Source organism: Rhinolophus hipposideros (genome assembly GCF_964194185.1).
Source record: "Rhinolophus hipposideros genome assembly, chromosome: 22".
In the NCBI taxonomy this organism is placed as follows: Eukaryota; Metazoa; Chordata; class Mammalia; order Chiroptera; family Rhinolophidae; genus Rhinolophus; species Rhinolophus hipposideros.
This window is the reverse complement of record NC_138068.1, coordinates 11,750,325-11,764,324: the sequence shown is the minus strand read 5'-3', so window position 1 is coordinate 11,764,324 and position 14,000 is coordinate 11,750,325. Positions and strand designations below refer to the sequence as shown.

The 14,000-nt window shown below is 49.5% G+C and overlaps 1 protein-coding gene across 4 annotated transcripts in view; it reads right to left on the bottom strand.

Moving 5' to 3' along the window:
* Positions 1-13,666, bottom strand: part of ELMO2 (engulfment and cell motility 2) — a 36,443-nt gene extending 22,777 nt beyond the window's left edge. The window contains exons 1-6 of one of the 4 annotated variants that reach the window (XM_081034665.1): positions 13,544-13,639; positions 9,258-9,355; positions 2,651-2,775; positions 2,303-2,343; positions 1,755-1,827; positions 1,337-1,387 (exon numbers count right to left, since the gene is read on the bottom strand). In XM_081034665.1, the coding sequence (XP_080890791.1) occupies positions 1,337-1,387; positions 1,755-1,827; positions 2,303-2,343; positions 2,651-2,728 (243 nt within the window). In that variant the 5' untranslated portion in view covers positions 2,729-2,775; positions 9,258-9,355; positions 13,544-13,639. Of the gene's footprint in view, positions 1-1,336; positions 1,388-1,754; positions 1,828-2,302; positions 2,344-2,650; positions 2,776-9,257; positions 9,356-10,481; positions 10,501-13,543 lie in introns of those variants that run through there. The other 3 variants (XM_081034666.1, XM_081034667.1, XM_081034668.1) reach the window with 3 other exon arrangements.
* Positions 13,667-14,000: the final 334 nt, after the last annotated feature.

Below are 14,000 nucleotides of genomic sequence, written 5' to 3'. Positions count from 1 at the left end.
GGCCTGTCCCATTAATTACCCTCTTTCCTGCACTGTCAACCTTCCTCTGCCATCTTAATGTATTTTCAAGGACACGTGAAAAATTGCAACAGAAGTTAACAACTCTGAAGGGTCAGAGGAGGCAGGGAACTGGGTAGATGAGGGATGAGAGTTGGAGGGAGACCTTTCACTGTGTCTTTGTCAGACCTTTTTGATTTTTGAAACACATGAATGGTTTACCCTTTTTAAAAAGCACATGCTTTCCATTCCACACTTCCAAGTTACTACCTTCTCTACTTCCTTTCATAACCAAGCTTCTTGATAATGTGGTAAATTGAGCTTCTCGGTTTTTCAACTTCTTTTTACTCAACTCACTGCAATCTAGCTGTCACCCAATCACTCCAACAGAATGGGTTTTCAGGAAGTTCACGAGCAACAGATTGACTTCCCGGGTCCACGGACAGCCGTTCTGTGTTCAGGCTACTTGACCTCTCTGCACTTGCAGACCACACCTGCCTCCATCCTGACACTCTCCCTGCCCTCAACTTCTAAGCCATTTCATGCTCCTGGTTTTCTTCCTCCCCTTCTGGTTGCTTCCTTAGTTACCTGGAAGGGCTGCTCTCGCAGAAATCGGAGGTCATCTGGATTTTCCCCTTTCCTTCCACATCCAGTATACCCCCATATTCATTCCGTTTACCTCTAAATATTCTTCATGTCCATCCTTTCGTGTCCATTGCCATGTGCCTTGATGGGCCATGAACATTCCTCATTAGTTTCGTAAAGATTCCTCCTGCCACCAACCTTCCTTTTTTTTTAGCCCATCTTCCACTACTCTGTCCCTAAAGTGACCTTTCTAAAATATACATCTAAACGTAACACACCTTCTTGCTTAAAATCTTTCAGTGTCTCCACGTTCCCTTCCAGATAAAACCCAAACCCACAAGCAGGATAGCCGGGAACCTTCTGTGTCTGCCTGGTACCCACTGTCCCAGGTCCTTAGCCATCTATCACCCCCACCTTCCCCCAAAAAAGCACATCTCGAAGCACTTTTCTTCTTTCTCTAGCTAATTCCTGCTTACCCTTCAACATGTGTGCTACGTGTCCCCCTCTCTGGGACTCCTCAGGCTGGGTTTGGCGATCCCTTTTCGGAGTTCCAGCAGCTTCCTAAGCAACTTTCTGTCCAGACCCTCGGGCGAGGCCTTATGTTGTATTTGTTTATTCCCAACCAGGCTGTGAGAGCCAAGAAATGACTTGTCAATCTCCACAGTCTTAGTTTCTAGAATAGAGTTTGGCTCATGGTAGATGTTCATAGATATTTGTTAAATAAATTCATTCCTAAGGAGAGCAGAGTACCTACCGGGGAGATGGCGAGCTGCAAGATGGTTCCATTCTTAATGTCACTGCGAGTCTGGGGAGCAAAGAGAAGAAAGAGTAACTAAGAAAAAATATTAAAATTGTGCGAGCGAGTTGAACCAACAAGTTGTCCTTTTAAAGGAGTTGTCATTGGGACTCTTCAGTCAGGCCTTCTTCTCCTGCTTGTTTTTTGGCAAAGACCTTCTGAGCCCCTCTTCCGGCGCCCTGGGCTCGCAGGCAGTAACAGCCACAGAGTGCCCGCTGCTCGAGGAGAACAAGGGCTGCCACTCCCCCTGCGCCCCGGAAGGAACTCTTTGCCCACAGGTGGAAGCTACGGGATGGAAGGGAGGTGAACGGCGTGGGCTCCCTGGGCGGGTCACCGCAAAGAAAGGCCTGCACGGATGTGCTCTTCCTGCGCTGACCTGTTCGGTGATGTAGAGCTGCGGCCCGTCGGCGTAACGCAGGGTGTAGTACTCCGGGTTTGGCAATGACCACCTGCGTAAGAGGAAAACAGTCGTCGTCGGGCCATTCCTCTGGGCCTGTCTAGAAGCTGCGAGTAAATAATTTTCAGTAGCATTGCTCAAGGGATCGGGTGGCCTCTTTGGAGGACAGGGTGAAAAACCCCAAAGTTTTAGGTTGAGGTGTTGCAAAAATAACCGCCTCAGCCTTCTGTAAGGCTGGTACCACAAAAGGCAGTACATACAACTCAGCATGGGCCACCGTACAATTCGGATCCCACCAGGACCTCGGGGCGGGCACTCCTGGATTAAAGGAAAGGCTGGAGATTGGTGGGCACTCCAAGGGGCACCCTCATCAGCTCCACTTCCTTCCTAAAACAACGATACACAAAAGCCCCATTCTGGGGACCTGACTAACTACAGGTTCTTTAACGTCAGTCCTTTCGAGGCCTGGCAGTGCTCCTTTAGTCTTCAGTGTGCTATCGTCCAAAACGAGGGTGGTTTCCACTTACCCATCACAGACTTCCTTGATGATGGATGCCAGGGGCCGTTTCTGAAAGAAAGAGAAAGATCCTCCAGCCACAGCCTAGTTGTGCCAAAGTTTTGATGCCAGGGGCTTCCAAGCAGGACCAACCCAGGACCTCAGCATGGACTCCTTCCCTGATAGCTTCTGTCGGAGAGCCAGCCTGTCCCAAGCCCTAGGGGCCGACCTTCCATAGACTCGGACAGGCCTCAGCTTTCCTGTTGCTGGCTCTTACTCCTGATGCCAAAGGACCCTGTCCCTGAAGATGTACCTCCTCGGCCATGCCACTTCCCAGCCCCCTCTCCTGGCACCACTGTGTCTCATCGCAGGAGCCTACCTGGTCAATCTCAAGGAGCTGAGCATTAGCACCTGGCCACTCAATGGCCACTTTGACAATGTCTGATGGTGGTGGCATTGTTCCCAATGGGCCCTACTCCAAAACAGACACACGGACACAGCTGCCTGAGGAGAGAGAATCAGAAAGAAAAAGTCACCGAGTTCTCCTTCACTTTTCACTCTTGTTGGATATTCTGGACACTCAGAATAGTGTCCAAAAGAACATCCGGAACTCTTTGGTTTGAAGCTTTCTGGACCACAACACAATCTCTCCTTGGGCTTTTTGTCTCTTTAGATTAAATCAGCAAGTTGAAATGGGACAAACCTATCTATCAACTGTGGGCCAGCCAGGAGCAAAGTCTGACAATGTGACACCAGTTCAGGGGCAGGAGGGCTCTGTGGTAAGAGCGTATTTACTGCAGATTCATGTCTTTGGGGCCTTGAAAGAGAGATGCATGTGCTCTGAGACAGACAGGAACAGACACAGCCTTTTCTTAGCTGAGCAGTTAGCTACAGGAACCAGCCTACTTCTGTCCCACAGTCAATCTAGGAAGAGCCAGTGTCAGCAGGGCCCGGCCACATGCTCTGTCGCCTCCTCCCTGGTTATTGCTGCCACTCCTTCCCTCCAAGGACACAGTGTGGAGCCTCCTCTGTGTGGGATGATGCAGAGTTCAGAAAATGGGGAAGAAAACTGGAACAGGAAATGCTATTTTAGTCCCTACTGCCAAGGGCAAGAGCTGCTGAGAGCTCAAGTGTAGGGAGGTGAGGGGACCCTCACACAAAGGCCCCTCTATGGGAGGACAAGGCTTTGGAGGTAACTCTGAGCCCCTCCCCCACTTCTCTCCAAAATAAAGGACAAGAAATCATTTTGAACAAGTCTGGAAGATGGGCCCATGTGACCGGTATCCTAGGCAACTCTGCTAGCTTAGTGGTATTCTAAGCAGCAGCTGAAGCATTCTCTCCAAGGTCTGATGAAGGGAAGTCACTCGACTGATGGATTATTTCACGTATGTTTATACTCCTTGCCTACAAGGTTCAGGAGAGGCCTCTCTCTTAATGAAAAAGACCTTTCTCTTGTGCCCTCCAGGTTGAGCCAGTCGCCCACAATGCACGCTTCACTAAGGGAGACCGCACCACCTGCCTCTGCTGTAACACGCAGCACAGCTGTTGCTAAGCAGTAGTTCCTGTACGCTATCATTTTTTAGCCCAAACACAAATGTCAGTTCTCACAGCCTTGTAAGTGTGGGTAAAAGGGGTAACAGTCCCTTGCCCTACCAACCGCAGATCTCAGAAAGAGGGAAGCTTTCACAACCATTTCCTGATCAGGGTGGACTGCTTCAGAAGTCGACCATCAAAAAATACCAGCATTTCCAGAACATGACAATGTAAAACAGATGGTTTTCAACGTGCTTTCGCTTATTTTGTTGAGTCCTCCCAACAGCCTTCTGATATAGGCAGAGTAGGATTATTACCTCCATTTGAAGACGACAAAATGAAAGTCAGAGTTTGGTTCAGTTGCCCAAGTTCGCCCAGTTAATAAGTAGGAAAGGGGACAGAACTTGGAGTTGACTTTGGCCAATGCTTTTCCCCTGCCCCCTGAGCTAGCTTGAATTTCTGTTCATCACAACTATATCAAGCCTAAAGGGACTGAAGGTCCCGAAAGCCTCCACAACCTCTGCAGTTCCGAGCAGAATGTTTCATGTGGAATTTTTATGTGCCTAGCTGCACCACAAACCTTTGCATAGAAGCTGGCCCCATAAGAATCAGGTTGAAATACTCTGCTCCACTGACACAGCAAGGCAGGGGCAGTACCATGAATCTCTGGGTGCCTAGAGATCCTTATCCTTATCGGTAAAGCTGCCATAATTAGGGGTACATCAACTGTAAGACCATTTTCTAAAAGTAAGATATCACTTACATACAATAAAACACACCAAGCTCATGTATGTGTGTACATACATGTACATATACAGACGTGTGTATATATAAATATAAAATAGAAACACACACACACACACCTCCCTGTAACCACCACCCAAAACAAGCCTTTGCACACGTTAATTACCCCAGAAAACTCCCTCTTATCTCCTAGTCAATCACCCACCTTCCAGCTCTCCAAGAGGCAACTTCTTTCTGACTTCTATCACTACACATTACTTTTACCTGCTTTTGTACTTTATACACATGGAACTGAACAGGGTGGCTTCTTAGACCATTTGTTATTTAGTTCAGTTCTTCTCATTTTTAAAATAACTAGGCAGAATAGGTATGACATAAAGAGCACCAGGCTGGGATGAAGAAGCAACTGAATTTAGAGCTAAAGGACTCAGGACCTTGTCACGGTTCCATCACTAAGTGTCTGGGTGATGTGTATGTGTCCCTTTTGCCCACGTCTCAGTTTTCTTCTACCGTGAGACGTGCGTGTTGGCCTGAAGCGTGTGTAAGGTGCCTTCCAAATGTGAAAGTCCATATTCTAAAGCAGAACTTAAAAATCCAAATGACTGCCTACGTCCAAGTCCTTACTAAAAGAAGCTACGCCCTTATTTCAATGGTGCTCCTCGGAAACAAATTATATTTCTTGGAACTCCTTTCTGGATATTGTCTTTGGAGACAAAAAAGCTAAAGCTCATTAATTCACAGTTCCACTTTACTGTGACCCCGCAGGGCATTTCCTAGGTTGATTGTCTCTTTCTTTATTAAAGTTAGCCCTGAGTGATTCCTGGTTATACCAAGAATTCATATCCATTTTCAAGCTTGAGAATTTCCAACCACAGGATTATTCAAGAGATACTATACACCCCATTCTCAGCAATTCTGCCCCTTCCCACAAAGCCCAGGCAGCCCATGTGATCTGAATGACACTCTCCTCCACCACGCACCGAGGTGAACACTCAACCTTAGCTGGACTAGTCCATTTCTTTGTCTTGAACTTAAAGACACAGGGTAAAGGGGTTGGATGGCAATAGGTCCTGGAGCAGAAAGGTATCGTCAGCTTCATAGCAGGTACCACGGCAGGTCAAAGCCACAAGAAAGCCAGAGTGGCTTTGATACGGAGAAGCGAAAACCAAGAGCCTTGCAGGGGAAGTTGCTGTGAAGGAAGAATCCAGAAATGTGGAGGCGAGTGGAGGCTAGAAACCAGAAACCACAAAGTCCCAGAAAGAGATGGAAAAAAGCCACTGCCTGATGACTTTCCACATTCCATGGCTGACCTCCTACACTTGGGGTACCTGAAAGCCCCCTGTATCCTGCCAGCAAAACGCCTTTTACATTAAACTAACCCGTGTTTCTGTTCATTGTAACTAAAAAGCCGAAGACTAACACTGACCCCCAAGCTTTGAAGGAACTCAGAACTGGAGGTCTGAACAGGCCGCAGCATAACAGGCATCAGACGATGGCATTGAGCAAGCCCCTAGTTAACGCGGGCTGAATTAATGAGGAGCCAAACCCACTTGGCTAAGTCTGGCTTATTGAAAACAGAACAGTTACTGAAAACAGTCACAGTTACTGGTGACTTCGGAGCAACCATCTTGTATATAATAGTCACGTGGAGATGGCCTCTTTACAGCTGACTGCTCACTCTAGAGCAGGGGTGTCCAGACTGCGGCCTGCGCGCCAACTGCGGCCCGCAATCCATTGTTGATTGGCCCGCAGCAAATTCCAAAAATATATTTCGTTTACTTAAATAAACCAGGTGAGGCAATACGGACTTCACCTCGAGTGAGTGGCCCGGCTGTTTGTGTATTTTATCGCATGTGGGCCTTGGTGAAAACCATGGAAGAAAGTTTGGACACCCCTGCTCTAGAGCGTTGGACAGCGGATGCGCACAGGAACCTGAAAAGCAGCTCCATTTTACGGACGAGACATCTGAGCAGGGACGGGTGAGAAGCTCGTCTTCCACAGGCCTCCTTCCCATCCCTCCCCACCCCAAAAAGAAAGAAGAAAGACATCACGTCAGAACTGGGTATCAAGGCTGGGTCTTAGGATTTCAGTGGGTTCTCTTCCCTCTACTTCAGGGAAGATGGTGATGACAACACTGGCTTGCATTAACATAGTGCGGAGGCTCTGTTCCAAGGGCATGCATATCGTCCTTCATTCCATGCACACAGCAACCCTGTGTGGTGTGTTATTACCCCCAGTTTACAGGTGAGAAGATGGAGACACGGAAAAATGAAGTACCGCGCTCAGCATCACACAGCTAGTGAGCGGCCCAGCCCGAAGCCCCTCCCAGGCAGCCTGGTGTTGTTTGACGGCCAGGTGGAAGCAGGGAGCACGTAACCTGGTCCGTAGCAGGTGCTCAGGGGAGAATTCCGGTTTGCCGTACCTGACGCAACAGCCCACTGAAGCTCAGAGACCCACATGACAAGAGCTCACTGCTGTAACAGGTAATGTCCTCCACCACCTCAAGAACGGGATCCCCCTCACGGTGCTCAGCCCTTCACAATCTAGCCAGAGCTTCCTGCACTGCTTGCTGTCTCCACGAGGAAGGCCATGCGTTCATTTCTTCTGCACCTTTGTGCATTCTCTCCTTTCCTTTGACTGTCAAAAGAGCTCCTATTCAAGCTTCAAAGCCCAGCTCTGGTGTCACTTCCTCTGTGCACCCTTCTTAGCTCTCCCCGCCTTTCCCAGGCAAAATGAAATAGGGTCGGGGCCACGTGGCCTCACAGCATTCTGTTCACACCTGTGGGAAGGCTCCTGCCCTACTCTATGCAGGTACACATCGCCCTTCTTCACAGCTCCTCCTCCAGGGCAGGCACAGCCCTGCGGGCTCATAACCTAGCACAGCACCTGGCACACAGTTATGGTTCAATAAGGACCCGTGTCTGCTCAACTCCACCAGCTTTGATTCCTTAACCCCTATGAACCCGGCTGGCTCTACAAGGAAAGGGCCTGGCATGAACTGTCCTAGTTGCTTGGTGTTCCCTTCATGTCCCACCACCTTCCAGTTACACAGTAGTGCCATGTTTCAAGTTTTGTTTCCATTTCTAAATTTAGAGCATGGAAAATCAGATTTAGCATCCCTGACTCTCATTAAAAGAAAGGGGGAAATATCCCTCTGCTTTTCTCCCTATAGAAACATCAGGAGGTAGGAGAAGAGAAGTGATAGTCTTCTCCAGTCTTCCCAGGATAAAGGATCTCCTTGTAGGGAACTAACTCTTCCAGCACTTGTTTGCTTACTCTTTTCATTTTCATTTTAGAAAGGAAGTGGAAATTAGGTCGAAGCAATTCAATAACATTGCAAAATTCCCCGGGCTATAAATAGCCTCTTGTCTACCTCTCAGCAATACTATAGAATTCAATAGCAAACAGTCAGGCTAAGGGAGCTGGATTCCACATCCAGGCCCAGGGGACAATGAGGCAACATACCCCTTCCATTAAACACCTCTCCACCTCATGCCCTTCCATGTTCTTGAAAGTATTACAGGTATAAAGATGATTTGGACAACTCAAAATGCCACAGAACAGGAGCGAGGCACACACTGATCTGAAGAAGATAATTCTAGAAGACACGAGACTGAAAGCCCAAGTTTTCAAAGGCTAAGCTGGGGAAACAAGAGAAAAACAGCAACATCTCCAATGAAGGTATGCTCAGCAAATCAGCACCACGCAGCTTTCTCAATCACCCAGGCAGTGACCGTACAGCGGGTGGAGTTGGGTAGCCCATCTTCAGAAAGGAAGTGAAAAATGATCCCTTCCCATTAGTAAGGCATTCAGAATGAAGAATGCCAGAGGTTTCCACCCCCTCCCCATTCCTTTTAAGGATAAGGAGTGACCAGTGCTTTTCGTTTGGTTCTTTTGCTGTTGGTTCAGTGGGGGCGGCATGGGTAAGTTTGGTTTATGTTTCCGGCAGCACACCAGGAAGGCAACTATAGGTCACACCCTCTTTATAATCGAGAACATAATCTCAACAGAGGCTTCTCCCTCAAATCTTCTCATCTGAGAAGTGACTCAACTTCCCTTAGTTCAGACCACTGTGTGAGGACGAGGCTCTGAGCTACAGAAGAGGGGAATTTGGTTGGCAGAGATTCAGGTTGACACTCACTGCTAGAAACGCTGAGAAAGACCATCATGCTGGCGGCAGCTGAGGTTTCTCTTTTATTGAAATGTGTTGAATACAGGACTCACTCCAACGTGTGGTTAAAAGCCACTAAGTTAGACAGAACCCAAGTGCGGTGAGGAAGGGTGTGGGGACAGGGTGACTGTTTGGGCTTCTTCCCCTACCCTAAGAATCACCTAGGTCTCCTCTCAGCCTGCTTAGAAACTTTCTATAGCGTTGCTATACTTACGGAATAGAGCTCACCCCCCTTAGCAGAGCATTCGGCTTACTCCAGTTCTGTGTGACTTTCAGGGTAGAACTGGCTTTCACGCTCTCCCTGGTAGATGGTACGTCCGTCACATCAGGCCACCTTGTTCCCTCAAACATCAAGCTCCTCTAAGTCTGAACTTTTGCTCGTGCCGTTATTCCCTCCACCTTGCCCAGTGGACAAACGACTCATCATCCCTCAGGACCCAGCTCAGACAATCACTCTTCTTTCTACGCGGACGTCCTAGTCCTCTCACCTCAGGCAAAATGAATCGTACCCTCGGTGCTCCCAGTCTCTCATACGTACCTTCACAATCCCACCGATTGATAATTCTCTACGGGCAGTCTCTCCTCTTGCTACTCAGTGTGATCTGCACACCAGTGGCATCGGCACTGCCTGGGAGCCTGCAGGAATGCACAATCACCCACGGAATCAGAATCTGCCTTGAAACCAGACCCTCCCCCACCCGGGTGGTTCACATGCAACTTCAAGTCTGAGAAGCAGACTCCAGACCAGTGGTTATCAACTCTGATTGTGCGTCACCAATGCCCACCCCACAGTCACTGACAATCTCCTCCAGGAGATTCTACTGGGTGGCCAGGGACGAGAGCCACAGTTCCAGGACAGTCAGCAGTCTGAGGACAGGGACTCATCAAGCCACTGTCTACTCCCCCGCCTACTCTAAGTAAAGTTCACAGCACACTGCCTGGTACACAGCTGTGCCCACAGAATTCCACACCAAAAATACCCTCCAGGGTGCCCCTAGACCTAAGTGCCCTTCAAAGAGAATAAAAAACACTAACGACAAAGGATTATCCATGGCGTAGAACTTTGCAAATCCCTAGCTATAATAATCGAGGAGATGGATTTAGAAGGGGTCAGTGTTTACAGACCACTAGCCTCCGTTTTTGGAAATGAAACAGAAACTGAGATGGGAAATACAGATGAACTTTAAGAGACCGTTTCCCTTCCGCAGACTGCCTGGGTTGCAACGGGAAGGCGGAGCTTGTGTAGAGATGGGGGAGTGTGGTGAGCTGAGAAGAATCTTGGGTTCTGACTGAAATCCTGGGCTGTGGGCCTGACTCCTTCACTACCCACCATAACAACACAGCTTTGTTCTCGTTGTAAAATCCGGCCAGGCCCTCTCATTTTATAAATAAGGGAACCGAGGTCATACTGCCAGTTAGGGACAAAGAAGGCTTAGGCTCCCACTTCTGGCTTGGTCCTCCCCACAGCCCAGGAGACCTGACTGCCCAGCTTGGCCACGGACACAAGCTTCTCTCTGGACCTCGGGTCCTGATCTACGTGAGGGGGCTGGACTAGATGTTTTTGAGATCTCTTCCAACCTTAATCTTCTAGTGGGACAGTATAGCCAAACAGGAGCTTGTGGTCTGGGGTGGGACAGACCTGAATTAGGATCCCAGTTCTAACAAGCTCTTTAGCTGTAAAATGGGGATTAGAATCAACCCTACTCTATAAAATTGTGAACATTAAGTAGGAGAATATATGTAAATTACTTAAGCATAATACCTGACACCGAGTAAGCAAAATTCCAACTGTGTGAACTTGAAGAAGTTGCCAAAACCATGTGTCCCCAGCACAAAAAAAGCCCTACCTGCCAAGCTGAAGTATACTGACGACAAAATGAGGACATATATGGATATGTGAAGTCAATCGGGGAATAAAATCAATAGAGAAGGCAAAGTACTGCTGATGTTGTATTATTATTATTATTTTCTTCTTCTAGCAGCAGAACCTTGGAGGGTTTGAGAGTCAGTTCCAGAGCAGTGATGAGTACAATGACACATAATAGGTGCTCAACAAATCTTTTCTAGTGACTCAAAAAAAGCCAGCATGTCTAACAGGGTTACAAATTCAAATGCCTTAAGCGGCCAGGCAGGTAAGTAAATAAGCCATGCAGCAGCTACATAGGGACTGTGGCAAAGGGCAAAGCACCACCCTGCCTAAAGGAATTCAGATTCAACACTTTAAACACATTACACAGCTTAGCCGAGCCAGCCACTCTGCAGCCTCTGCACACCACTGATTCTGGTTCTTCGCCACACCACGCAGTGCCTTGCACACTGTCTAACCATTCTGTGATCTGGTCTTGTCTTTCCAAGTACACAATAAGCGTCCTGAAGAGGAAGGCTGTGACTTATACTCCGCAGCATCCTAAATGGCCTAGAATAGTGCTGGCCTCACAGTAGGGGGGGGGCTCATTCAGGGAGCAATTGATGAACTGAAAAGCCACACTGTCAAAGCAAGCCTAGCACTCCCAGCACCGCTGAGATGCTGCAGGGTGTGTACAGTTTTCTACCCCCATCCTGGGACCAGGCTGAGCTCCGCAGGCTGCGCTGAGGTACGGTGACTGGATCACAGGACTTCCCTTGCAGGTTTTTCCTTCAACTGCATCAAATATGCGTGTTCCTGAGCTACCTAGGCAGGTAGTACCAATGTATCTAGACACATTTGTTGTGCACAGAAGAAGACAGAATATACAATATGCCAACAGGTGTCATTGTTTTCAAGAAGTTTAGTCCCGGGAAGGCCAGTTAGCTCAGTAGGTTAGAACGTGATGTTCATAACACCAAGGTCGCCGGTTCGATTCCCAAATGGGCTAGTGAGCTGCGCCCTCCACAACTAGAGTGAAAACAATGACTTGACTTGGAGCTGATGGGTCCTGGAAAAACATACTGTTCCCAATAAAAAAAATAAAAGTTTAGTCCCCACTTCCCGCACCCCCATCCTTTCTTGGCACCTCCTAGAGGCAGCACACGGTATAGAAAGATGCGGACTCCAGGTTAACAGAGGGGGTCCTGGTCCGAATGCTGCCTCCTCCACTCACAAACTCTAAGCTAGGATGATCGCTGGCAGGAAACACAATTTTCAGAAGCTTCATTATTTTTACTAGTAAAGTGCAGATAACAACAATTTCCTCAAAAGACTCTAGAGGGAATTACACGCCACAGGTATATATATATAGCTCCTAGCACTGCGCAGCCCAACCCAGCAGGCCAGGATGGCTACGGAGCATTTGAAACATGGTTACCACGAATTGAGATGGGCTACAGGTGTACAACACACACCAGATTTCAAAGAATTAGTACACACACACAAAGGTGAAATAACTCACTAGTAATGTTTTTATATGGATCACGTCAAAATAATATGTTTTGGAATATATGAGGTTAAGTAACATACATTCCAAAAATTAACTTCACCTGTTCCTTTTTACTTTTTTAATACGGCTACTAAAAAATTTTAAATTACGCATATTTAAAATCACACAGATTGCATTATATTTCTATTGGGCAGCACTGCCCCAACACAGAGCCGGGCACTGTGCCAGAGCTGGTTTCCTTCCCCCACTGGTCAGACATCAGGGGCCACTACTCCTTTCCTCCTGCCAAAGCCAAGTCCTCCATTTATTTTTCAAAATAAGTAAGTGCCTGGCCCTGTGCAAGATGCTGGAGATACAAGGAGCAAAAGCAGACACCATCCTCTTCCCTGGGGACCTTACTGTCTGGTGGGATAGGCAGCCGTTCCTACTTTCCTAAGTAAATGTAAGGCTGCAGCTGTGCAAGTGTCCTAAAGAAGAAGTACACAGGGTGATGCAAGTGAGGAATTCACTTGGTGGGGGAGTCCCGGACCACGGCTGCCTCTGGGGGAAGCGATACTTAAGTGGAGATTTGAAGGATAAAGCGTTTACAGGAGTAAGACAGGCGGGAAGAGCAGCTCAGGGAGAAGGAACTCCGAGCGTAAAGACCCTGAAGAGGGCCAGAGCTCGGTTTGTAGGGTGGGGAGGGCATTTAGCGAGAAGGATCCGCAAACTGAGAGGGAGGGAAAGGTCGGGGGTGGGGGCTAGATCTCCAGGCTTGGGTGAGGCCGTGGGGGCTGATCTTGCAAGAGGTGGGAAGCCCGCCAGTTGGAAGCAGCGGAGTGTCCGGGTCTGATGTGCATCGTGAAGATTCTTCTGGCCACCGTGGGAGGCCCACAGGAGTGCACGTGGGCAGAGCAGTTAGGACACGAACAGTCCAGACAGGAGACGAGAAAGGCCTGAACAAGTAGAGGGATTGCAGGCGGCCGAGCCGGCCAGATTGACGGGGCGGGGTGATGAGCAGGGTGTGCGTGTGTGCAGTGGCGAGGCCCGGAAAGGCTCCCGGCTTTCGGCTGGGTGCCACCCAGCTCCAAACGCTCTCCGGACTCCTATGGAGCTGTTTTCCATCCTGCCCCTCTCCCATCTCCTCCCTCCCCCAGCTTCTCGTCGCATCCCCGGGCTCCATCCTCCCACCCTCCTCCTTCCTCAGACCCTGCCCCCTCTCCTCCAGGCCGGGTCCGCCCTCTTCCCCATCTGACCCCTCTTCCTGGCCCGGGACCCGGTGCCCCACTGGACCGCGACCGCTCAGGGGCCTGCCGCACCCGCGCGGTGGAACCCAGGCCCGCCCTCTCTAAGCCCTGAGCCCCCAGGGCAGAAGCACGCTGCAGCCTCCGGCCCCCGTCCCATCCCGGCTTCTCCTTGCCGCGTCCTTCGGGCTAAGCCCCTCTCGGCGGCCCGCCACGCCCTAGCCCCCCGCGCGCCCCTCACTCACCAGGGCGCGGACCTAGGCCCAGCTCCCGCGCCCGGGTCTCGCCGCCCTGGCTCCTCCAGCCTCCGCTCGCTCCGCCTTCCCGAGACCCCGCCCCGCGCAGACCAAGTCGGGCCTCTATTGCTTCCTTTAGCCGTCACGCTGAATTCGATTTCTTCAATTGGGTTGTTTGCTTGTCACTCAAATAAGGGCGGGCACAGTTTACGGGGAAACACCGGCGGTCCCCGCCCCCTAGCGGAGGCCTCTTAAAGAAATAGTTGCCTTTTCTCCTCCCGCGGGCTATGGGATCAGGAACAACGGGATTCTCAGTAAATGCAAGAGGCAGCAGTTTTGTTTTTTTCTCCCCCTCAAACTTTTCTTTTGGAACAGCCGGCAGTGAAGAAACAGGCTTTGATTCCTTGTGACCAATGAGAGGTTTTGGAGGCTAAACTTGTCCTCCGGTGGCACGCAGTCCCGTGCC